This window comes from Megascapheus bottae, chromosome 13 (genome assembly GCF_031878675.1).
Source record: "Megascapheus bottae isolate mThoBot1 chromosome 13, mThoBot2.hap1, whole genome shotgun sequence".
In the NCBI taxonomy this organism is placed as follows: Eukaryota; Metazoa; Chordata; class Mammalia; order Rodentia; family Geomyidae; genus Megascapheus; species Megascapheus bottae.
The window spans coordinates 23,717,455-23,744,985 of record NC_143521.1 but is presented as its reverse complement, the minus strand read 5'-3'; the positions used below and the strand labels follow the sequence as shown (position 1 = coordinate 23,744,985).

Below are 27,531 nucleotides of genomic sequence, written 5' to 3'. Positions count from 1 at the left end.
CACAGCCAGCCCAGGCACTGAAGTCCATGAGACTCTTATGTCCAATATACTACTAGAAAACTGGAAGTGGCGCTATGGCTCAGTGGTAGGGCAGTAGCCTTGAGCTGAAAAGCTCAGAAACAATGCCCAGGCCCAGAGTTCAAGCTCCACAACCAACTAAGAAACTAAAAAATAATTAACTATATAGTATTATTATTGCAGATAGTATCTCCTTTCATTTGAATGATCATGTTTAATTCTAGTAAAATCTTAGTAGAAGAGGAATTGCAAGATAATTAACAAAACGTAAAGTTACTCTTTACATCTCATGACTTTAGTACTTCTAGGGATTTATAAATTAATGCAACATAGGGAAATATGTTTAGAAGCAGTTTAGTTCTTTATATTTGGCAAATGTTTCTGATTTTGCTTGTATTGGTGGTGTACATTTTATAGGATATCAATAAATTAATATTTTAATAACATCAAATTAATTTCTTTGAAGCACTAGAGCTTTAGTGTTTTGATTTTTTTTATTTTAAATGTGCCACATAAATTTGGGTATAGCCATAAGCAAATAGTTATAAACAAATTCTTGAAGACAGCTTAATTTTTGCCTTTCATAATACAGTATATGAATAGAGTTATACATTAATTAGAAAGAGATTCATATTGTACACACATTTTAATTATCAATGAGTAAAGGTATTGATAATCACAGATTGAAGAAGTTAATTTAATGTAATCCATAGCAAATAAAACCCTTCCAATATTGCTGTTTTATGAGAAAATTTAATTGGTCATATTGCTGCCTATGTGGAAAAGCTATGAACAAGATTTTAATCATTCTGAAGACAATTTATCATGAAAAATAGCTATATCTCAAACCACTGCTTTGGAGAGCAAATGTTTATTTATTCCATAGAGAAGAAGCCATAAAACAAAAACATTGCTATGAGAAATCTGGTTCATCATTTTTTTTAAATTTCACAACCTTACACAGAATCTCTGTGTAGTCAACTTTAAATACAAGTTTGAAAGAAGTGAACTGCCCTATAAAATTAGAATATATCTCTCTCCCTGCCCCCATTATTGGATCCTGAATATGCTCAATGACTTCCTCAACTGAATAGCTGCCATGTAATCATCATTCAAATGACCAAAGAAGATTAATGTTCTTTCATAAAATCCTCGGTATTCATTCAAATAAGTTGTATTTCAAAACAATGATTTCCCTGAGTGTACAGTCTCAGGCATAAAACTGACAATCCCTTCCTTCTCTAATTACTTAAGCTGTGGAAGGGCTGACAGGCAGAGTTAACTGCAATCCTACACAGTTACAACTCATAAAATACTTCTTTTCCTATGATGTAACAGTAAAAAATAGACCAATTCTGCCAGCATTTTGTTCCAATTCAGGACCATCTTTTCAGTATCATGCAAAAGACTCCTGTTCCTTTTTTTTTCTTCCCTGACCACATAGGTATAAGCATCCTAACTGCAAAAGATATATTTGTAAGTCATTTAGGTTACATCATCTTTGTTTTATAAAATTGCGATAGATTTAAAAGAATAACAGACTTTCCAACATGGCTTAAAATGATTTCAATGAGTATGGGTGATTAATTATTTTCACATGTTTATTACTTTAAAAATACTTTCGTTAGCTCGTCTTAGTATGAAAACTTACATATTATGTAGGATGAAGCCAAATATTACTATTTAGGATAGGCTGTTCTGATAGGTCAGAAAACAGTTTTACATATTCATTTAATTATTCTTAATTTATTTATAAAATATGATTTTCTCTATACCAGGGGTATTGATTAATTATTTCTAAGAAAGACATACTCATTGGTAAATGAGCTTATACAATAGAACACTATATGGTAGGATTCTATGTCACTGAAATGTGTAAGTAGAGTGGCATTTTCAGAGTTGGAGAATGAAGCAAATTTTAACAAAGGAAATGATTATGAATCAATGTATGTATAATGTCTAGAAATTAGTTACTTAATGAAAAATATTGTAGGCAGAAAAAATGTCATGTGATTTTGTGTCTATGACAGAGTTACAGAGAGAAAAGAAATGAAAAAGGGGCAAAGAGAATGAGCAAGAGGAGCAAACAAAGCATACTATAGTTTTTAAGGTATTTATTGATGTTTCATTATAGAATTAAAACAAACTATAAAATTAAAGAATGATAGATTAATTAGATAAAGGTATTCAAAATAGGCAACAAAGCTTCATTCATATACACACACACACACACACACACACACACACACACACACACACACACACACATTTTTTTTGCCAGTGCCGGAGCTTGAACTCATGGCCTGAGCCATGACTTTTCTCAAGGCTAGACCTCTACCATTTGAGCCACAGCACTATTTCCAGCTTTTTCTGTGTATTTGGTACCAAGATTTTTCATGTATGCTAGACCAGCACTCTACCACTAGTCCAAACTTTTGGCCCTAAAAATAATTTAAAGTATGCTTAGGCTTAGTTGGGACATAAGAGTAATACAACTAAAGAGGAGGTTTTCAAAGAATTTTGTCTGTTTGTTTGCTTGTTTTCCTTACATTAGAAACAATAATTCGGGGAGCGGGGTTCAATTAATCTAATTAAGATTCAATAATTGTTTACATGTAAATATTAGCTTTTTGGTAGAGAACAGGATATAACAATGAAACTACAGTATTACACTTATTTTTGTGAATGCATGCTAACATATTTGTATACTACAATGACAAGTATATCTAATGGTGAACAACATTATTGATCTTTTAGTTCTAACTAATCCTCTGGAAATATTAAAAGCAATATAGATCACATAAATATATAATAGATAATAGATATAAAAAACTTTCTGTATAGTTTAGCATTTCCCCATTCTGTATTTTATTAGTAATTGACATATATGTATAATAAATATGTATGTATAATATATTTAATTATAAATATATATTATACACAATTTGTGTGAGTGTTTGAGCTATATGTATGCTGTATATACATAAAACATTATATACCTAATTTAATATTGAAATTAGAACATGAAATCTAATTCTAAAGCTAAAAATGAGACCAATAAATTCAAATAGAAACTGACAACTTGAAGACAAGTGAAACTTATTATATTTTGGGTTCTCATAAGTCAGTGAAGCAAAAATTTGATTATTTTATAAAATAAAATAATTGACAAGCTAACAAAATTGGTCTAGTAAGAAGGAAGATAAAACTCAAAAAAATAAGATTAAAATAGCAGTAACAACTGAAAATCCAGACAGTTCTAAAAAGCATTACAGATTATAGTCTACTAATCAATTGGCTTACCTAAAGCAGTGAACAAATTCTTGGACACAAATAACTGTCAACCTTTAATTATAATGAAATAACAGATTAATTTCTTTTTCATTCTTATTTCAGAACAGAACACATTTCTGAAGAAACTCAAAATAACTGTGGAAACTGATTCTTGACTACTAGCCTTAAATTCTGCTTTCCTCTAATGTCCTGAATTTTAACATTGAAACCAGTAATGCACTGCATTTTTTGTTACAATTTCATGAAAATATCTTTCCCATTTTGACTAAAGCCTAGAGCATGAACACTGAAATCTTACTCTTCATAACAGAGATTGGAAATATACTTCAGCAACATACCAGGCACCAACTTTAGGCTATTCAGAGGTACCCACTGTCACCCAGAAAATACTGACTCGCAGTGTTGGTGGATTTTTTTTTTTTTACCTCTGGGAAAGACACTGCTCTCATTAATGTGTGAACACGGGCTTTTTGATTTTTTAGCTCAGGAAATGAGTAGTCCCTGCAATATGTTTTAATATATTTTAAGATGTTTAAATATTTGAAATTACCTATTTTTCCATAAAACATCTTAAATTATCTTGGATAAAATTTGCAAAAACAAAATCCTATATACAGCACAGAAACCATTCAAAATCTTCACTATAGGCTAAAAATACTCATATTCCCTTTTCTCTTTCTCTAGCTAGGTTTAGAGGTATGGATTCAATAATACATAAAGTGTTGATTCAAAGTGGTTGTGATAACTAAATATGACATTCAAAAGGATCAGATTATACATTTCTAATTAATGAAGTTATCAATAAGAGACAAATATCAAAATAAGACATCTATATAACTATATTCTATTATTTCATATTTTGAGGCAGTTCTCCCTTTATAGCTCAGTTTTGCCCTGGACCTCATCATGTAGCCTAGGCTAAAATGTAGGGTACTCAAGGCTATTCATTCTGTTTCTATTTTCAAGTAAATTTGCATGGTTAATTTTCATATGGTCATAGTTCTTTTAAAACAAATTTCTTCCTTGCCTCACCTTTACTTTTTGCATTCCTTACATCCAGTCAAGTGAGGAGAATAATTTTCTTTTGAATGACTTAGAAATCTGCCCCTTTTTTTGAGCAATAGGGGAAAAATATCTATTCATATCCTATTAAGGAAAATATGGGTAAGTAATATAATATGTGTAAGATATGAATTTGCACCTAAGTTTTTCGTTTTTCTTACACATATGATGTTTTAAATAACCTGCAAAATTTGTTAGAGAGTTAGAAAGCCCCCCAAAATTAGAGACTTGGAAGCCAAATAAAGTACAATTTTCAAGTCACTCGCCTCCAAGAAGCACTATCATAGCACCAGTTTCTATGATTTTTTTATCTGAATCTTATTTTATCCTGTTCTTCAATGTCCTATTCCTTTACAGAAGAGAAAGGTATAGTCACATAAAATTCCACATATTTCCAAGTATGATCTATTTTCTCCAATTTACCGAATACCAATAAAAACAAAGAGCCACACACTTCATTCTGAGTTACTGATGAAATGCTAATGCTGATTAGTGTGTCACAACAAGCCTACTATGATCTACTATTGTATGTTGCTTAATTTGTGAAAGGAAGGATTGAAGAAAACCAATTAATTAATGGATCTTGGAAAGGCTTAATTAAAATTCTAATCAACATAAAAGGGGCATAAAACACAATTATTTTAGTAAGATTATCTTCTACATTTATCAAGGGATATCAGTTATTAGCAATGAAAATATATGAGGCAAACACACAGGTGCACACACTGCTTTTAGTTGATTTGCACAGTTAACCATTTTTCAAAAGTCTGCTAGCAATAAACATGATGATTTTCTATTTCAAACATGACTCACATTTATATATCCCAAAATTGTTATTACCTTTCCTCCAATCAAAGTAAATTGCCCAATATCTGAAATTTCATGACCTTATGAGTGCATTTGCTATCTCATTGCAATAAAAATAGCACATATATTATGAATATTGTTTCATGAGGATACAATATTGTTCTGTGTTACTAATAAAATGAAAGAAAGAGCCACTAACTCAGGAGCCAACATTTGGAAGTCACTAATATTCCTATTAAAACAATATTTTAATAAGTTAGATGTGATTTCAACATGAACACATGCAAGCACATCATAATCATTTCTCCAGTAAGAATGTGTATGGACAAGGGGCACACTGACATATTACATAAAATTATTTATGATTGAAGCTAATGGTACGGATTCCTCTATAACTGTTTTTCCTAGAAGTTCCAGGACTACACAAGTTACCTCAACTCAGCTTTCTTTTCCATTAAATGAGGAGATACTCTGTCTCCATCAGAGGTGGGGAATGACCAGCCTTGAAGCCATATGAAGCCATTGAAATCATTTGGTCTAGGATGGGAGAGACATGTAATGCTTTTCTTCAGCTGCCAATATGCAATCTGTGCATATAGACAACTTTGTATGGCCCAGAACTGACATTATCAATGTCCAAACACTCATCAGAAGAAAAAAGTTTCCCCTAAATTAATCTAGAGTCATTACAAAAACCAATGGTTTAACTAGTAACCCACCAGAGTAAGTTTTTACTTAGAAACCATTTCCTTTCTCTTGGTTTATTGGAGTATGAGATATTTTTTGGCATACAGGCAAAATGCTATACCACCAGATTTTATGATTTTGAATTTTTTCCTCACTAATTGCAAAGCAACCATTTACAATTACAACTGTATACCCAACTACAAAGACTAAATTCACTTACAACTCAAAGATAAGTTTGCCTATGACAAAGACAGTTAATGGGTGTCATGTCTTGTTACTATTTGTGTTATAATGCTTATTTGTACATTTATTTAGGATGCTTCTTTTTTACCTTATTCACAGGTAGTTGACAAGCAGTAAAAATATGTCACAGTGAAAATAATAAAAGTACAGAAAATTTATATTATAAATCAAAATGTGCAATATTTAAGGGCTTTGGAATTATTCCTATTGTCTCTCATTATTATATGTTTATAAGATGGTTTATTAAAAATATAACAGGTTAATAATACTTCAGCAACATTAACTTTCTTTTTTGATGTAATGAGGCTTGAACTCAGGGACTGGGCACTGTCCCTGAGTTCTTTGGCTTATGGATAGAACCCTACCACTTTGAGCCACAGCATCACTTTTGGTTTTTTTTGTTTAATTGGACATTCTCACAGACTTTTATGCCTGGGCTGGCTTAAAACTGTGATCCTCAGATCTCTACAGGCATGAACCACTAGTGCCTAGCTTATCTTAGGCTCCTTTTTAAAATATCCAAGTTATTCATTTGCATTCATGTTTCATATAAAAGTCCCATTAAAATTGGGTGCCAGTGATGGCTCACTCCCATAATTCTATTTACTCAGAGACTGAGATCTGAGGAGCACTGTTCAAAGCCAGCTCTGGCAGGAAAGTCTGTGAGACTCATATCTCCAATTAACACCAGAAAATTGAAAGTGGAGCTGTGGCCCAATGTGATGGAGCACCAGCCTAAAGCAAAAAAGTTCAGGGACTGTGGCCAAGCCCTTAGTACAAGCTCCATGACTTCCCCCTCCCCAATCCAATAAAATATATTACAAAAGAGAAGATGAATATAGAAAAACAAAAAGGTTAGAAGTGAAGCTATCTGGCTTATGAAACTGTAAGTCATGATTCACAGAAGATAAACTTTGCAACCAGACAAAATTGAAACACTTTGTTAGTGGCAGGTCCAAATATGAAACATTTTAAAACATTAAGTATTACCCCTATTTTTTTAAGTTTCAATATGTGGGCCTATAAGGTTTTTTTAAATTGAAATAGGGAAGGGAAGGGGGAAACCAAGATGATTGGAAGGGGGTAAGGGAAAAGAAAGGGGAACAAAAACAAGAGAAGGGGTATCAATATGTGAGAAGTAATGTACCCACTACCTGACAAATGTAACTGTAACCCCTCTATATATTATCCTGACAATAAAATACAAAAAAAAATAGTACAATAGAAGGTTGAAGGAAGAACAAAGAAAAGGGCGACAATGATCAAAATGCATGGTACTCCAAAACTGATTTGAAACACCTTTTGTATAATAATAAAAGACAGCAAAATCTAGTCTTGTAATGGAAAAAGGTAACTAGGAAATATAGTCAGCAAAGAACCTCAGGTCAAGGAGGTAATGGAATATACTTGATACTGAATAATGATTTACCTAAGCAGTAGAGCGTGTAATCTGACATGCACAAATGAGATGATAAAGAAATAGGATGCAGATTACCTATCTGTTAGCAGGACTAGTGGAGAAGTTTTGTTCTTTGAAAAGTCACAATATAGTACACGGATTGATTTCTGAACTTTCTTTTGGGAGCTAGTATAGTCCTAAGTAACACATCTCAAGTAAACCTCCAGATAAAATTCAGAATCCTCTGATCTAGTCACATATAGATGACTTAGATATAGCTGAAGTATTCAGTCTCAGGTATGCTGGCAATAGAAATATGTCAGTTAAGATTTATAATTTTTGTGTCATTTTCCCTTACTAAGTAATAAATCATAAAAAAGATAATGGAGTGCATTGTTTTTTTTTTATCAAGCTGGTGCAAGACATTTTCAAGTCTACTACATGTTGACTATGAATGATCAATTGATGATCAGAAATTTCCCTCAAATTTTCAGAATTACAGCAGCACTGGTTTCCTAGGACTATTGGTTCTCAGCATGGCCTGGTGTCACTTCTGCTGATTTAGGCTGAATTACTTACAGGGCTTGACACCCTACACCTTCATTTACACATTTGGGATTTTACTGAAGAGGCTACTGAATTTAACAATTAAGATGAATGGTTTGTTATTCAATTTGTATTACACAAGAAATAGGTCACACTCATGAAGATTATAACTATACATTGTTTCAATTGGAAAAGGTTTTGCCTTTCAAAGAAAAAATGTGTAGCATCAGAGCATTATAAAATATATGAAAGTAACTTTCAGCACATACTAAAGTATAATGTCTCACAAATATACAGTAGAAATTAGGCAAATGTGCATTCATTATGATGAAGTTTCAAAACTAATCAGCTTTCCCATATATAGATTATTTCCACACAATGATTTTTCTTTCTTATTCAAAAGCAATTTAAAATGACTGGCATGACAAAAAAAATTAAAAAAGAGAGAAGGAGATAATGTGTGCAATCTGCCTCAAGGAACTGATAATGTAATACAAAGGAGAATCAGGTACTTTTATTTTAAGGCATTCAATTAACCTAACCTAACCTAAATAGATAATAATTTACAATAGCTTAAAAAGAATTGAAAATCTAAACACTGTGATCAGGTAAAATATTACCTACAAATGATTTTGATATAACAAGCCAAAGAATTTAATAATGAATTTGAAAATAGTACATATGATGAGATGCATTTTTTAAGTATTTTAGGAGAAAACTGAGGAGATAACAAGATTGCTTAAAATGTGGAAATCCTAAACAATAGGGGAAAGTTGGACACTCTGGAGTAATTCCACCCAGGAAAAATTTGATTTGGGGTCTCTAAAGAGCCACGGTGACTTGATATTAATAAATGAAGGGAATCAGATTTCAGTCCACGAAATAACTGTGTTTAAAAATGATTTCATAATTCAATTGGATACAGTTTTTCTGAATTTGAAACTAAAATGTCAGTGAATGTCATTCGTTGATTTATTCTATAAGGAACATTTCTGAATGTTTATATTAAAACAACACTACTGTGGGGCGTGTTGGCTCACACCTGAAATCCTAGCTACTCAGGAGGCTGAGATCCTAAGATCGTAGTTCAAAGCCAGCCAGGGCACTAAAGTCTTTGAGACTCTTATCTCAACCACTAGAAAATGGGAAGTGGTGCTATGGCCCTTGGGGTAGTGTGGTAGCCTTGAGCTGAAGAGATCAAGGAAAGTGCCCAGGCCCAGAGTTCAAGCCCAGGACCAACAACAACAGCAAAACACTAATCACTGTGGATCTATTCAGTAGGTGACAGCACATGGGAGAAATAATTGCGAACGGATATAATAACTTGCTTATATACGCAACTTTTCGTAAGACTGAAATGAAGCATTGAAATGCATCTCAGATTTAGTCATTCCTGATATTTAGCAATACAAATATCTAAACAAATATTAAATACACTAAGAATTATGGGAGAAAGATGCAATCTGTCTGGTTCTAGATTGTCAGAATACATGACATATTTTTATTGTGGTCCCAATTTATTGTCCAAAATTCTTGTATTTTTCACGCTAATTATGCACATACTAATTTTATGCAATGACTTCATGATTTCTATTTTCAAAACATTTTTAAATGATGTTTAAGTCCTTGTACGAAAGAGCTGCCATTTAACAAAGCCTTTCATGACTACCATATACGTTCATGAATACCAGCCCTTTCAATAGCCTCACCCATCCCTTCCTTGCACAGGCTTACTTTCCTCTCCTTACTCTTAATTCTGGAGGATAAACATTAGCTTTTTTACTGCATTCTCCCTACTCTATTATTCTTTCACCTCTTTCCCCCAATCCTATCCTACTGTTTGGCACTATGAAATTAACTTAATGGTTTGTGAATTAATATACAGTGCTTATTTTGCTTGATAGATGAGCATAACTTATAATTTTCTAATAAAACTATTTGTAAAATAAAAGGGTAATTGTCAAGGATGTCATTCATTTACTCATTCATCCACTCATTCAGATGTTCCCATGCAGGAACAAACACACACACACACACAAACACAGAGTCACACAACCTCTCTTCTCCTCGCCTTTCCTACTTTCAATTTCATCCTAAGATAATTCAAATACTATGTATAGTAGCTACTTTGAATAGCATTTATTTTCCATTGACAAGACTAAATTCCATTAAGGAAAACATTTTAATATAATTTGTTTATTAAAGTATCTTCAAATGCCAAGAAATATGACAGCACATAGAAAGTATTGAGTGACTATTTGGAGAGAGTCAATGAAAGATTAAAATAAAGACAGCTGATTTCTTTCTTTCTGGAGGGCTGGGGGGGGGTGGTCATGGGACTTGTACTCTGGGACTGGGCATTGTTCCTAACCTCTGCAACTCAAGGCTAGTGCTCTACTCCTTGAGGCACAGCACCACTTCTGAAGAAAGCTGATTTCTAACCAGAGCCACACTAAATCAGATCTATTATTAATGATCAAGTACATTATTTGACTGATCATGGAACCTCTGAAATGTCCATGTCCTAATCCTCAGGAACTGTGGCTATGTGAAATAATCAGGAGTGAGGAAATTTGATAAGCTAGTCTAGTTTTCACATTGATGTGCATTTATTTTAATAACATACAAAATGGGTCTTGATAAAACATAATGGTATTTTGACCACAAGAATCTCGTCATATAGATATAACTGAAAAAGACTGTGAAGATTTGTAAATTAAATTGTTCTATGAGCTTATTGCAGCCAAATATGTGATGATTTTTGTCTCTTGATTTATAGGAACATGGCATCTTACATCATTGGTTTCTTTTTCTTTATAAGGTAAAAAAATAGTAAATATGGAAATAATAATAATATATTAAAAATCAGGGGAAACACAAGGCCCATGGCATGTAAAATTCCTATCAATTTTGTGTCTGCTTTTAGGTGTTTCAAGGGGGAAAGCACTATTCCCAATTCACAATTTTAGGAAAACCACATGTAAATCTCAAGCACAACTGCAAATCTCCTTTCCCTCTGAAGAGCATCCAGCCCAACAACATATTGGAAAATTTTAATTATTCATTCCATTTTTCAATAGCTGTACTTTCATCAGTATACATTATGCAAAATGTGTGGTCACAAAAATAAACAACTATTTTCATGTCTATCACTACTAAGATTTAAAAATAATTTACCGGGGGCCCAGAGTTTGGCCTAGTGGTAGAGTGCTTGCTTAGCATGCACAAAGATCTGGTTAGATTCCTTCCTACCACATACACAGAAAAAAGCTGGAAGGGCTGCTGTGTCACCAGTGGTGGAGCTCTAGCCTTGAGAAAGACCAAGAACGGTGTCCAGGCCCTGAGTTCTAGCCCCAGGACTGGCAAGAAATAAAAAATAAAAAACAATTTACATATTTACTATTTTTATTTATTTATTTATTTTACCAGTCCTGGGCTTGAGCTTAGGGCCTGAACACTGTTCTTGAACTTTTTCAAGGACAAAGCTCTACCACTTGAGTCTCAGCACCACTTCCAGCTTTTTGTTTTTTCTTTTCTGTGTATGTGGTACCCAGGAATTGAACGCGGGCCTTCATGCATACTAGGCAAGCACTCTACCACTAGGCCAAGCTCCCGGCCCCAGATTTACTATTTTAAAATAAATATTTTTTCTCTAAAATAGAAATTTCCTTTCACAAATATAGAATATCAACCTGTAAACATGAATACGTAATAACAAAGCCTCCTTAATTTCAATTCACTGTAGAGAGAAAAGAACAAGCTGAAGCTGGGCATGGTGGTTCATACCTGGAAGTCTACACACTCAGGAGGCTGAGATCTGAGGATCACAGTTCAAAGGCAGCCTGAACCCTAAAGACCTTGAGATTCTTATCTCCAATTAACTACTAGAAAACCAGAAGTGGCACTGTGGCTCAAAGGGTGGAACAATAGCCTAGAGCTGAAGAACTCAGGGACAGCGGACCAAGCCCTGAGGTAGGGCAGTAGCCGTGAGCTAAATTGCTCAGGGACAGTGTCTAGGCCCAGAGTCTAAGCCCTACAAACACCAAGAAAAAAAACTTTTAAAGTAAAAAAGAAAACAAGTTGAAATATTAATGACTCACAAGATAGTGTGAACATTCCCTTTCAAATGTCATTTACTGATTTGTTAGAGAAAAAGTGTAACTATAACTGACAGACTTTATTCATATACTTTATGTATGATAATATCCAAAGGAGGAACATAGCAATATTAAAAAATATGTTTGTATTTTAATCATACTACAACTCTAAAGAAAAACATTGACTAAGTCATAATTTAATTATTATCAGTGTCCAACTTGAAGAGTTAATCAATTATTTATGATTTTTCTCAGTAAAAAAGAAAATTTTGCAAAGGGAAGATCCAAAATTTGTCACTCAATTAAATTTTATTTCATTGAAAACATTAGGCAGCTTTCACAAAGCAAGGCTTTCTTCAAGTTAAATCATTGTTCTCATTGAGATGTTGGTATTCCACTGCATACTGCAGAAATAAGTAAGTTGTCTTGATTGTACTGCAATAATTTATCAAGTGGACTGTCAATTATTAATAAAAATAAAGCATGAGGAAATTAAAATGCTCCTACTTCCCAAGCAATTTTAGTGCATTGTCTTTCTCATTTCATTTGTGATAATTTGTCATGTAACCATAGGTCATTATCATCCAGTAAAGATTAATTTTTTCTGGCACTGGTGCTTCCCCAAGCAATATATGACCATTTAAATGCACATTAGAAACAGTTTTAGAATGTTTTATTATCTGTTTTTAATAAATGTATCTTTGTAACATAGCAAAGTGGACTCTTGAGACATGTGCCTTCACAGGAAAGAAAGACAACGACAGAAAGAGCCAAAGTGTGTATGTGTGTGTGGGGGGGGGGGAGAACTTCAAAGTTGTGGAAATTATAAACCTATAAATCTGGAAAATGTAAACCTATGCCCCAGAACATGAACAAACCAATAAAATGTGATACAGAATGATTTAATGAATTAAAAAAATGTTCAAAGTACATTTCCTATCACTGGGGTTTCAGCTGAAAGGTGAAATGATTGCCTACCATGCATGAAAATAATCTAGATTCAGTTCCCAGAACTGTGCAAATAAGCAATAATGATAAACTTACTGAAGGACATTTTATTTCAACATTATTTCCAGTACTTGAAATTACAACAATACTGCCTTGAATAATGCAGAAACGACTGAACCTAGTTCTTCATGCATTCTTCTTTTTTTTGCCAGTCCTTGGCTTTAAACTTGGGACTTGAGCACTGTTCTTGGGCTTTCCAATGCTAGTGCTCTATCACTTGAGCCACAGCACCATTTTCGGCTTTTTTTTTTTTTCTATGTCTGTGGTACCGAGAAATCGAACCCAGGTCTTAGCGCACGCTAGGCAAGCACTCTTACCACTACGCCAAACTCCTGGCTATGCATTCTTTTAAATCACACAAGTGCTAGAAACTTCTAGGTCCTACCATTCCAGAAGATTTCAGAAATTTAACCGTGGGAACAAACAGTTGTTGCTCTTTTCTCATAGTTATGTTAGACTGACGCTCAGACTTTACAGCAGAAAAAACTTGTGCAAAGAAGAATCAAGTTTAAGTAGAGTGAGTATAAAGATGTCAAAAAGCAAGATACAGGCTAATGAAATGCTGTATCCAGTGTACAGTATTTTGTAACAATTTAGAACATAAGGGCTATAGAATAAGAATTCCTCTATTCAAAATCCTATTTCCTCATTTACTAGATTTGAGACCTTGGGGAGACTGCATGTTTGAACTTCACCTTTTTCACCATAAAAATGGAAGTAATAAAATGTCATAAAGATATTATTAGGAACATCTAAGAAGAAGAAAATAAAAAATTTTAAAGGTAATCTGAAAACGCATAATCACAGCTGATGCACGGCTACATAGTATAGTCTCCAGTTACAGTGTTGCAATATGTAGAGGAAAGGAAATGCCTTTCTACAAGTAGGGTGAGTCTCCAATAATATTCCAAAGTCAATATACACATATGAATTTAGAAGTTTTCTTAAAACATTCTATTCCATTCTTTAAATCTCAGGAAGTAAAAGCATAGATGAGTTATGGCCTTATTCATTGTAGTAGAATCTCATATTTGAACTGACTGTTGTATAGAAACGAGCAAGCACAGAATTTAGGCCCCATGTTACCCAAATAAAAATGGCCACAGAAATTTTGTTTATTAAAATTTCAACATTTTGTTGACTATTCCTAGCCAGTTCATTCTGTCTTTAGAAAAATCAAAGCAAAGCCAATATAAAGACATCATAACATATAATTGAACAAGGCAGTTGACTCTAATTTCACCTAAGAAACTGTAATCCTTGACCAAGTTCATATTAGTGTGAATACTAAGACAAAAAAGTAACAAAGTTTGTATCTTTCACTATATATTCTCAAAAATTATCTTCTTGTATAAATTATTTTCTCCCTGTTAGTTGTTAGTTATAATTTTGTTTCTTTACATTATTGCTTTGGATGCTTAATCCAAAATGGAATAATTTAATGGTGATATAAAATTTAATGTTTTTAAATACTTTTGAAGATAAAATCCCTATTGAAAACAGAAGTATTTGGGTTTATTCTTCCAAGTTTGAACTGTGTGTGTGTGTGTGTGTGTGTGTGTGTGTGTGTGTGTGTGGTGACTCTATTCATTTATTTTTCATTTAAATGATTTTTCTTCATTTCACTTTTTTTTACCAATGAAATTGTTTGTGTAACACCATTAAGGTACCAAATCTGATCGCATGCATTTTCCCCCCAGGGATTTGCACTTGTTATAATATTGTGAAAGTTCCCTAAGTATTATAATAGTGGCTCTTTCTTTCTTTCTTTCTTTCTTTCTTTCTTTCTTTCTTTCTTTCTTTCTTTCTCTCTCTCTCTCTTTCTTTCTTTTTTTTTTTTTTTTTTTTTTTTTGTTGGTCGGTTGTGAGGCTTGCAATCTGGGTCTGTGCACTGTCCCTGAGCTCCTCAGCTCAAGGCTACTGCCCTACCACTGGGACTGGGCTTTGTCGCTGAGTTCTTTAGCTCAAGGCTACCGCCCTACCCCTTGAGCCACAGTGCCACTTCCGGTTTTCTAGTAGTTAATTGGAGATAAGAATCTCAAGATCTTTAGTGACCAAGCTGTCTTTGAAACGGAATCCACAGATCTCGGCCTCCTGAGTAGTGGATTACAGGCGTGAGCCACCAGGCCTGGCTGTAACATTTCTTAATAGTTTGTCAGATACCTGATATTTCATTAATTATTTGTAGATATTAACTCATTTAGTTGATAGCTATCGTATCGCATAGAGATCACTATTTTTCCATGTCACATCATGTTTTATAGCCAAATCAGAGAAGCTTCAGATAAGATGATAGATCTCTGATCAAAATATTATGTAGCATCTGCAAGAGTGCACAATGTCTTCATAAAAATTACCTTGAATACAATCAACCTGTATTAGATTTTTTTTAAAAGATGGGAAAGGCTTAAAAATGTTTTACTCAATTTATTGTGTTTTAATATTTTCATTTTATAGAAATGGAAATTTGCATATAGTAAGTAAAAATGTTATGCTATGGCTTTCAGCTGAGTCCAGATGTTCTTTATCATAATCAAATATTCTAAATTTCCAGATGATGAGTACATACAAAACAGTGCAATGTATATGGACATATAAAAGCAGAAGATGAAACAGGAAAATAATGATGATGATGATGATGATGACAATAATAAGTAGATCAAAAATATTTTGCTTATTGTTAAATGTTGTTAGGCAAAACAAGAATTTTATATTTCTTTTAGGTTAAAATAAAAAGTACATTCATTTAATAGTCAACATACATCTTAAAATAATACTAGTAATACAAGAAAGATATAAAATAACTGCTCTTTAGGTAAATGACACATGAAACTGTAAAATAAAATGTGAAATTAGGTACCTAAGAGAACATACAAACTAGTTAAGGATATTGAGCCTTGAAAACCTGAAAAAACTCTAAAAGAATAAAATAATTATAAAAAGAAATAATGAATGAATAATAGGCAAATTAAGGGACAAAATTAGTGGTAATTTTAAGGTTTTTTTTTCTTTGTGTGATGAAGAAGGATGTAAAAACATGAAGATTTTGTTGGTGACAGCAGTAATGACTTTTCAGTAGTTTCAAGTTTGAAACTCAGAAAAGGCAAAATCACTGCCAAAAAATCATGTGTCTTCTACAAATATGATAACTCTGCTCAGTATCATCAAGCCAGATCTGTGGTACAGTTTGATGCATTAGTGCTGAAAATTTACTCTACAATTCAAATAGATATACTTCAGTTATTCTATGAATCATCTAGTATGATCTAGTATTAACATCTATTTTCTTTATTTTAAATAGTCAGAAATTTAGTTTGCAATTAAATCAAAACACTCCAAACAAATACAACAATAACAAAACATAATGAAAACAAAAGGCACCAGAATATGTCTGAAGTTTAAAAGATAGTGAATCTAGTATCAGTGACCAGACTGCTACTTTATAGTGTAGCAACAGCTGCTTCAGGACTAGATTATGTTAATATGACAACTTCTGGCATGTGGAGGCAGGTATATCTTCACTTGTCCTCATCTCAAATCAAATACATGAAGATGTATCCAGTTCTACCAGTTTTAGTAATATAAATACAAAAGATTCATGAAATACAGGAAGTGTTGATTATAAAATCCGACATATATTTTATGTAAAGAAAAAATGATCTAATATCTCATGTTTCATTGAGTAAGGAAGATGATTTGATTATGAATCATAATCCAAGTGTTTCAGGGCTGGGAGTTTAGCCTACTGGTAGAGTGCTTGCCTAGCATATATGAAGACCTGGGTTTAATTCCTTTGTACTCATAAATAGAAAAAGCCAAAAGTGGTGTGGTGGCTCACATAGCAGAGCTCTAGCCTTGAGAAAGCCCAAGGACAGTGCTCAGGCCCTGACTGAGCCCAAGGACTGGCAAATAAAATTAAAAATCCAAGTGTTTCCCAGAACATGATAAACAGAAAAGGGAATTAATGTTTCATATTTTTAAAAGAGAGATTAATAGAGAAAATATGAAATATGAAGCTTTGGAATGTTTGGATTCATAAGGACTGTAATACTTTCAATGTCTAAAACTTCTTGAGAACATTTTTCTGGTTATTCAAGATTTCCACACTTGACAAGAAAAATATGTCCCACTATTTCTTATGTATCATGTCCATAGATGATAATTAATATTCAATTATAACTAATTCTAATTCTCAATAGAATTTTCTTTGTGTCCACACTTACTATTTCAAAAATCTAAGGCTTAAACTTATCCCTGTTGTGATCTAATTAACTGGTTAATGGTAAGGACAAGAAGTTTCTGAAATATGAGACTCACACTATTCCACAGTTTAAATTAGAAAAAAATATTGATGGAAAAATCATGAAAATAGACTTTTGCATTCCTGACATAGAAACAAAAAGCAATTTTATTTGATCATGTATATGTAAGTGATTGGAGAGTCTATGCTACTCCTTAGAGATGATACATGTACTAAATATTGCTTGAATTTGTTCATCAGAATCTGCAATGAAAGATGACCCATGTTTAGTTCAAACACTGAGAATTCCTTCCTTTTATATATAAGGTATACAATGTCCTACGAAATAGCATGGTGAAGGTGGAGTTTTGTTCCAAATTTATAAAAGATCCATTGTTAAATCTTCAGAAAAGACACAGACACAGTTCCTTCATCACAACAATGAACAAAATTGATGAAAATGCAATTAAAAAAACTCTCTGTAATTTCTGTCCCCTGTATTTGAGAAGAGGGAATTGGATGTTACACTGAAATAACTTTTTGATTACTTAGAGAATATGGAAGTGTCAGCAGCCAAGTGGTAGGATGCTATCAATGGAAAGATAAGTAAATGTAAATTTAATTATAAGCAAAAAGATGCAAGCATAAGTAAAATACACTGGTTCTCACACACTGAAATAAGGGGTCAGAACTTTATCATAATTAACATCAATGTCTGAGAACTAGAGATGCATATAGTAATCTAATAAGCCATAAATTCGGGTATTTTTATTTTAAAAGGTTTCTTTATTTTTTTTCTCTTCTGGACAGAAGTATTTTCTATTTTAAAATTTCTAATAAAATCCAATCTCTTTTTCTAATATCAAATCTCTTTTTTTAAAAAGAGAAATATCAAGGTACTTGTGACACATGACTATAATCCTAGTTACTCAGACAACCCAGGCAGGAAAGTTGTGAGACTCTTCCATTAATTGAAGAAAAAGCTGAAAGTGGACCTGTGGCTCAAGCGGTAGAGCACTTGTAAGCCATAAATCCTTGGTAATTTCCATACATGAGTTAGACCCTTCAATAATGAGAAAAGGAGCACAATACACTTTTAGAAGGGTTCTAATACATCTATATGTTAATTTCCTCTATCTTTCATATAGTTTTTCTTAAAGATATCTTCAGCTATTTCTAAATACACTGGAGCAAAAAAAGAGTAAAAATAATTTCCAACACTTTTCAGATATTATTGAATACTGCCTTCAGGTTAACAGTGATATCTTGTGAATGCCAGTATATAAATAAAATTTATCTTAAGTAGAGACCAAGGTAGTCATGTGAGGAATGAAATATTTTTGGCTTCAGTCCATATTACAGCACAGTGATATGGCCATTTCATTTAAGTTACTTTTATCCTATCTCACATGTATATTTTGAAAGATTTTCTCTGTAATAGGAAAAAATGCCTCTTTGTCCCATTATTACATAACGGAATATCTGTACTACAGCAAAGATCAAACCAAAAATATTTGAAAACCTCTCTATAACTAAAAGAATAAAAACACATCTACAGAAAGTTAAAATGAGTCCATCCATTCAAATGATGAGAGGAGAAAGAAAGCGTTAAGGGCTAGGTGGACAAGTAAAGATTTAAATTTTCTGTTTTATCTATAAAGAAGACAAACAGAACAGTTTTCCCAGCTAGCTCTCACAAATATGGTCCAGCTGGCTTTTCTACTTCAGAGAATCAGCAATGGCCTTGGTATCTAGTATTATAACTATCATCCAACAAATGTTAATTGCTTTCTATTTAAAGATCTCAATCATGAAAGATCATCAGCAATTGTTTGCTGCCCCAATGGAAGTACAATTTTATTTTAAACTGTTGTTTCGGTATTGCCTCAAATTTTCTGCTTTACATCCTAATCTACTCTCCCCAGACTCTGATCATTTGAGAATGTTATGAGGCCTCATGCTAGTTAACTATAGGCATGATATCAAACTGAAAGAAACTGGTAAACTAGAACTAAACTTTGCTGCAGACACATTGGCAAGAGAAAAAAATGAAAATGATCAGATTATAGTCAGATTCTGGTACTCATTATAATAAGAAAAGTTTTACTCAGAGTTTGCTGTGATTTGTTACTGAAAGAGTCAAAAAGTCAAAGTCTAAATTCAAAAAATAGTTATAATCCTCAATCTATGTATATTAGTTATTAATCATTTTGGTTTTGTTATGCGACCTTATTTTCCATTACAAAGTAAAGATGTACATGTGATAAAATGAGCTTTATACTGCTACTTAACTATATCTTGTGAAAACTATTTTACACAGTGATTAAAATCTGTTTGGAGAAGAATATGATAAATGATTAGTATTGTGTAAGCCTGTAGTGATTTTTTTCTGGTATCACGGTTGGAACTCAGAACTGGGTAATTTGTTTGAATGATTGATATTCTAACATTTGATCCATGCCTCAAGCCCTGATTTTTGATCATTACTTTGGAGACGGAATCTAATTGGATGGTTTAAAACATTAATTCTCAGGATGTCAATGTTTTGAGCAGTTAGGATTAAGGCATTAGTGCCCAATTAGTGAAACATTTTATTCACTTTATTATTTTACATAGTAAAACTTTTTTTCCAAATGACAGCATAAAACTTTTTTTTTTGGGGGGGGGGGTGCCTGGGAGCCGTCCGACCAGCCAGCGGGCGGGTATGGCAGGCTCCAGGGCATGGAATCCTCCCTGTCACCTGGGCGCCAGGGCTCGGGCTGCAGGCCCGGTGCGCCTGGCTGAAGGAAGGATTGCACCGGCGGAGGTCCCCGTCCCGAGTCCACAGGCTGCCACGGGACCCCTCCACTGTCCTGAAAGCTGACCCGACACCATGCACGGGCGCCTGAAGGTGAAGACATCAGAAGAGCAGGCCGAGGCCAAAAGGCTAGAGAGGGAGCAAAAGTTGAAGCTCTACCAGTCAACCACCCAAGCTGTCTTCCAGAAGCGCCAGGCTGGTGAACTGGATGAGTCAGTGCTGGAACTGACAAGCCAGATTCTGGGAGCGAACCCTGATTTTGCCACTCTCTGGAACTGACGAGAGGTGTTCCAACAGCTGGAGACGCAGAAGTCCCCTGAGGAGTTGGCTGCTCTGGTAAAGGCTGAGCTGGGCTTCCTAGAGAGCTGTTTACGCGTGAACCCCAAATCCTATGGTACCTGGCACCACCGCTGTTGGCTACTGAGCCACCTGCCTGAACCCAATTGGGCCCGAGAACTGGAGCTATGTGCTTGCTTCCTTGAGGTGGACGAGCAGAACTTTCACTGCTGGGACTACCGGCGGTTTGTGGCTGCACAGGCAGCCGTGACCCCTGCCAACGAGCTCGCCTTCACTGACAGCCTCATCACTCGAAACTTCTCCAACTATTCCTCCTGGCATTACCGCTCCTGCCTCTTGCCCCAGCTGCACCCCCAGCCAGACTCCAGCCCCCAGGGGAGCCTCCCTGAAGATGTGCTGCTCAAAGAGCCGGAGTTGGTGCAAAATGCCTTCTTCACTGACCCCAACGATCAGAGTGCCTGGCTCTATCACCTTTGGCTCCTGGGTCGAGCTGACCCCCAGGATGCTCTGCGCTGCCTGCACGTGAGCCGGGAGGAGGCCTGTCTGACTGTCTGCTTCTCTCGGCCCGTCCTCGTGGGCTCCAGAGCAGAGACCTTGCTACTCATGGTTGACGGGTCACCTCTGACTGTGGAGTGGAGGACCCCAGATGGCAGGAATCGGCACAGCCCTGTCTGGCTCTGTGACCTGCCTACCACTTCCCTCAACGACCACTTGCCCCAGCATACATTTCGTGTCATGTGGACAACAAGCGATTCCCAGAAGGAGTGTGTGCTTTTAAAAGGCCGCCAGGAGTGTTGGTGCCGGGACTCAGCCACGGATGAGCAGCTGTTCAGATGTGAGCTGTCAGTTGAGAAGTCCACAGTGCTCCAGTCTGAGCTTGAATCTTGTAAGGAGCTACAAGAGCTGGAGCCCGAGAACAAATGGTGCCTGCTCACTATCATCTTGCTCATGCGGGCACTCGACCCCCTCCTGTATGAGAAGGAGACACTGCAGTACTTCCAGACCCTCAAGTCAAGTTAAGTCTGGGGGAACAGACTCCGGGGCTACCCTGGATGTGGACAGGAGGCTGGCGGCTGACGTACGTTCCCACCCATCCCATCCCTGACAGGCTGTGGATCCAATGAGAGCGGCCTACCTGGACGACCTGCGCAGCAAGTTCTTGCTGGAGAACAGTGTGCTCAAGATGGAGTACGCTGAGGTGCGCGTGCTGCACCTGGCTCACCAGGATCTGACAGTGCTCTGCCATGTGGAACAGCTTCTCTTGGTCACCCATCTTGACCTATCACACAATCGTCTCCGTACCCTGCCCACTGCCCTGGCTGCTCTGCGATGCCTGGAGGTGCTGCAGGCCAGTGATAATGCCCTAGAGTCTCTGGATGGCGTTGCTAACCTGCCCCGGCTACAGGAACTGTTACTGTGCAACAACCACCTCCAGCAGCCTGAAGCACTCCAGCCTCTTGCCTCTTGCCCCAAGCTGGTTCTCCTCAACCTACAAGGAAACCCACTGTGCCAAGAAGGCGGCATCTCGGAGCACCTGGCTGAACTGCTGCCTTCAGTTAGCAGTGTCCTCACCTAAGAAGTCCTGTCTTCACTCTTGCCCTTTAACTTATTGGGACTGAATAAAGAATGGAGGCACTCCCTCAAAAAAAAAAAAACAAAAAAACCTTTTTTTTTTAACAGTCCTGGGACTTGAACTCAAAGCCTGGGCACCCTGAGCTTCTTTTGCTCATGGCTAGCACTCTACTACTTGAGCCACAGTGACACTTGCTGTTTTTTCTGTTTATGTGGAACTGAGGAATCCAATCCAAGTCTTTATTCATATATGCAAGCACACTACCCTAAGTCACATTCCTAGCCTCATAGTGAAAACTTTGAAGCAATTAATATCAATAGGATTTTCACAATGCCATATGGGTCTCTATTTGGGCATGCATCTATCTTAAGATACATATTTTAGATTTTCTACAGTAATCATATATAACAGAACAAGGACTCTATTTTGAGTAAATCTAAATATATGTCTTGCAATAGATGGCTAAGTTAAAATATGAAAGTTATATAAAATAGATATAGACTCAATAGAAAATACTGGGCTTAATTGGTTATTTGAAATTGGATAGGGAAGGGGGGAAATCAAGATGAACGGGGGAAGGGGATGGGAAATGGGGACCATGTCATGAGAAAGGGTATCAATGTTTGTGAAGTAATGCACCTTCTATCTGGTGAATATAATGGAACCCTTCTATTAATTGCAATAAAAAATAAAAATTAAAAAAAAGAAAATACTAATTTTTCTATTTTAAGCTTAAGTGTTAAACAAATGTACAATGTACACATTTCTAATTTCAATTTTCCATTTGTTAAAGGTTCGATATCCAATTCATATATTGACATTTCATTTTCCTGTAATTTCTCACTACCATTTCCGTGGTTTCATTTTTTCAGTTAATTTTCCTTTTTGGTGTTTTTCTTTTCCAAGAAAATAATCAAAAAATAGTAGAATTTGTACTTAGCAGCCTCAATACTAAACCTCAACTTATAAGGACCTCAAATTTCAATAATGCAACTTGCTTGAAACTTTATAGTTTGCCTAAAACATCAAATTACACACAAAATAGTATTATTTGAAATTTGATTGCATTTCTAAAGAGCAAGATGTTAGAGTCCATAGTGATATATTTGCTGAGAAAAAAATTTTAACTGTTGTGTAAATATCCATATATTAATCATTTAATCATTAGATTTTTAGAGATTATTAATCAGGTATAGGTAATAATTTCCAATTCTGAGATTAATGCAAAATTTTTATCCAAACTCATTTTCATTGTGTTCTTTTAGAATATGTTTAGATCATGTATGTTCTACTATCACACACATGCACACACAAACACTATGTCTATCATTCAGAAAATGCAAGAAGATCTGTTAAGGCCAATTACAAATTTGAAGAATTGATTTTCATTGGCATTGAAGGTCCAAGTAATTTGTTTAAAGAGCCTAACAAGTTGAAGAAAATTGAAATATGCATTTATTCATTTATTTAAAAGGGAGATTTTTAAAAGCATAGTGTCCTATTAACCCGAAATATCTGTCTATCCATGCTAATGAACTTTCTACATAGGAACACAATTCTTAGTGACCAATGTTTTCAACATGACAATGAAAGCTCATAGAAGAACCAAAAAAGACTGAAAGATATTGGATAAGAAGCCTGAAACCACACATGTAAAGCCAGTATCTTTCCTACATAAGATGAGAATTCTCATTCACTGAAACATGAGATTTCTAGTTTGAACATCAATGTGTAACACAGGGATTGCAATTGTTTCTTTTAGTTTATACTGCAGAAAAAAAATAGTTCATTTTCTACTCCTGTGGAGCTTATTAGCACTTCAATTGAATTAGGAGTACGTGACAAATTAAATATACAAAATGATGGTGTATAGATGTACACATTGTTTTCTCTTGTGGAAAAAAAACAGGTGTGTTGACATGAAGATATGAGCAAAGTATTCAAACTGTCTCTAGAACATTGCTTAGCTATTTTCTTCATTCAACCTGTTCCTAATTGTTTCCTCTCATATTATTAGTCAGAAATAACAATTAGGAGCAAAGTTTCATATATGTACTTATTCAAAAGATATAATTTCTTGATTTACTTGATATATAATTGTGGATATTCATTACTTGCCATATTCCTTCACCAACCCCAGCTTTCCACAGCTTACAGTGCATATCTTACATAAATAAGTCCAAACATATCTTTCACTGTCACTACTGGTGGCAAGGATGTGCTTAGTGACCAAAGCCCAAACAACAACAAAAAATCAGTGATGTAACCAGCTTACGATACCCCTGAGCCAAGGACTGCAACCAGGTAACTTGGAAGATCCTTTCCCCAAGCCACTCTGTTGTATAAAAATGTATTATCAAGTGGACTTTAGACTTGGAAAAGGTTTTGTCTTCTACTTGTTTGAATGATCAACAAACAGTCATCATTTATCTTTGCTATTTAGTTTTTACTAGAAAATAATTTCTCAATATGGATTTGCTTAAAAAGGAATTACTTGTGGGGAATAACAAGGGAAAGTGATATATCAAAAAGAGTTATATCGCTATGCTCTAGAAATCATTCCTGATTAATTCCAAGATTTCCACATCGAACATGGGTAGGTTTCTGTGTGATTGAATAGTTTTCCATAATCATTCCACTTTTCTTAATTTAGTAATTGTAATTTCTTGATAAATTTTGCAAGGAAAATTTTATTTTAAATGCTTTTATTATAATAATTATAGAAATGAGAAAAGACTATTACAATTTGTAAAGAGAACTCAGCTGAGGTGGTAAACAAGCCAATAAGCAAAATAAGCCTTTCTATATACATGAATCACATGCTAAATAAATGAATTTAAAAACAAAACTTGAAAGAAAAAAACAAGCATTTAGATTGGACATGAGATGTGTGAAATTATAACATCATTATTTTTTATTACAGATAGATGAATTGTATTTAGAAACGTTTATTTTATTAAGTTCCCTTTACTTATGCTTTTGCTGGTTGGGGCAGGGGGAGTTGAAATTACCTTGGCACTGTCCCTGAATTTTGTGTCCTCAAGGCTTAGCACTCTCCTACTGGAGCCACAGCTCTACATCTATCTTGTTGGTTGCTAATTGGAGGTAAAAGCCTCAGGGACTTTCCTGCCTGAGCAGTCTTCCAAGCGCCTAAAATTTAGTTTTACTTAAAAAGAAAGAAAACCTTTTGTCCATCTGTATGTGGGTCTGTTAAGGAAGCCTTAAGTTCGATGTGTTTCAAGCAAGTAAAGAATTTTCAGACGTCTTATCCTTCCAGTGCTAACCTGCAGGATGGAGAGTTCTCTGCCAGAGGCTCCATCAGAGCCTTTGCAGTGGAGGTAGCTGAGAGAGTGAGGCTCAAATTGGCAACTTTAGTTGGGCGTGACACTTACCTGCTTGATTTGTGGTTACATTTACAGACACATACTGCCGGGTGCCGGGGCTCAAGTTGGACACTCCATTCACTGCCTCAATCTCAAAGGTATAGTTTGTGTGAGCCAGCAGATCCACCATCATGACAGAGGTGTTTTTCAGGCCGATTTGCCGGGGGAGGTACCTGACTTGATCGCCACACTCCTCACACACACCTGCATGGGAGTTGCACTTCTTGCATGCAATATAATAGGACACATCTTTCCTTCCACCAGTGTCAGCAGGCGGAATCCATTCCAGAAAGACACTAGTTTCATTAACATTTGAGATGGCATTCCGAGGAGGTGAGGGGGGTCCTGGTTAGCAAAGTAAAGTGAAAGAAACACATTTTAAGATAGGATTATTCAGGCATCATTTTCCACACTAATCCCTGGTCTGAAGGGAAAAAAAATATGTCGATCTTTTAAGTCAGTGGTTTGTAACAGATCATGTTATGATTGAACAGGGACAATAGCAGAATCTATGCCCTAATTTGTTGGGGCACTAATCTGAAATTACCTTAATGTATGTGTGTGTATGCATGTACATATATATTATATGCCAGTGTACATATGTAAGTATGGGGAAAACTGTGCGTGAACAAACACACTTAGAACAATTTTATGTTTAAAACCGATACAGGAATCACCCTAGCCTTAGTTTACTTCAAATTGGATAACATAGCTCTTTGAAAAATCACTTGAAATTCTCTTTTTTATTAAGAAAACAATGGGATTTAAGTAATCCATCAACGTCACAACCTAGAGTAAAACACATTACTTATTATATTTCATATTATATTCCTCAAGTTTGAAGTCTTCTTAACTGAAAGTCCAAAACTTCATTTTAAGTCTATCCCTCAAAGATACTACAAAGGAAGAATGAAAAGAATTTAGATGTTTAATGACTACTAAAAACATTTCGGTCTTAAATCATCCATTACAGTAAGGAAAGAATTATATTTAACTAAAATTCTTCATTGTATCCTAATACTTTAGAATTATACTGCTGTAACCTTCCTAGCATCAGTCTATATTTGTTAGGCACTTTATTTTTATCTGAATGTCAATCAAAATTGAATGCAATTTAAAAGTATATTTAAATTAAGAATCATCTCACTTCACTAAAACTATTTCCATCTAAAGTTTATTCATGCACAAAAGATTTCTCATACAAAAAGAAGCTATTTTCTATTCGAGTGTAATTTTTACTGTTTCCAAACATGGTATTAGTCGACTAAAGAAAACTAAATTCGATTGCATGATAGTAATAGCTGAAATAGATTTTTAGTTATTTAGAGTTAAAAACTTTAGTCAGTGGAAATAATGACATAATTAGATGTTTTCAATAAAAAAATAAGTATATACTTACTTCAGAGACTTATTCAATATCTCTAGATGAATAATATGGAGCCTGGATGTATTTCACTGGTTTATAATCATGAATTAATCTTCTTAAAATTATTGTTTCATGTGTTTTGTGTTAATAATATGGCATTAATTTTTATTTATTGTTTATTAAGTCATTACTGCTAAGATTAAATGTAATAGTGTTAAATGAATTAACTATTATTTAAATATTTGGCTATAAAAAGCATTTAGATTAAAGAACCCCATAACTAAAGAGTGGATATCTTCATTGGTTGAAAATAATCCCCACCACAATTATATTTGTACTTAAAACATGTAAATTTTTCCATAAGCTCAACATCATAAGCTAATAAAAATGATTACTTTTAAGTGTCAGTAATTACTTAAAATGTAATATAATACTTATTGTTTACTATAACCTTTAATAGCAAAACTATGAAAATTTAATGCAATCAGAATATTAGAGGCTAACTTTGTGAGGAAAAAGGCAAAATATAATATCTGAAATTATATAGTTTAGAATTATGGTTAGTTTCTAGGATTTTTTTCCCCACCAGTTGCAATACACTTGCATTTAACACTTTTCACAAACATGTATAGAATATAATCAGTCTGACACTTTTCTTTTGACTCTTCTTCTACATTTAAAAGGAGCATATATGCCTTCAAGGTTAAGAAACTC

At 34.6% G+C, this 27,531-nt stretch overlaps 2 protein-coding genes across 7 annotated transcripts in view; one reads left to right on the top strand and one right to left on the bottom strand.

Annotated features, from left to right (window-relative positions):
* Nucleotides 1–27,531, bottom strand: part of Epha5 (EPH receptor A5) — a 286,938-nt gene that overhangs the window by 112,477 nt on the left and 146,930 nt on the right. For 2 of the 6 annotated variants that reach the window (XM_090343502.1, XM_090343504.1), the window contains exon 5: nucleotides 25,461–25,796. The exons of the other annotated variants lie outside the window; for them this stretch is intronic. In XM_090343502.1, the coding sequence (XP_090199628.1) occupies nucleotides 25,461–25,796 (336 nt within the window). The remainder of the gene's footprint in view (nucleotides 1–25,460; nucleotides 25,797–27,531) is intronic. 6 annotated transcript variants of the gene reach the window in all.
* Nucleotides 20,157–22,132, top strand: LOC150055696 (geranylgeranyl transferase type-2 subunit alpha-like). The gene is given in 2 exon segments (XM_090343510.1): nucleotides 20,157–21,515; nucleotides 21,604–22,132. Coding segments are annotated over 2 exon segments (1,710 nt in total). The 5' UTR covers nucleotides 20,157–20,273; the 3' UTR covers nucleotides 22,072–22,132.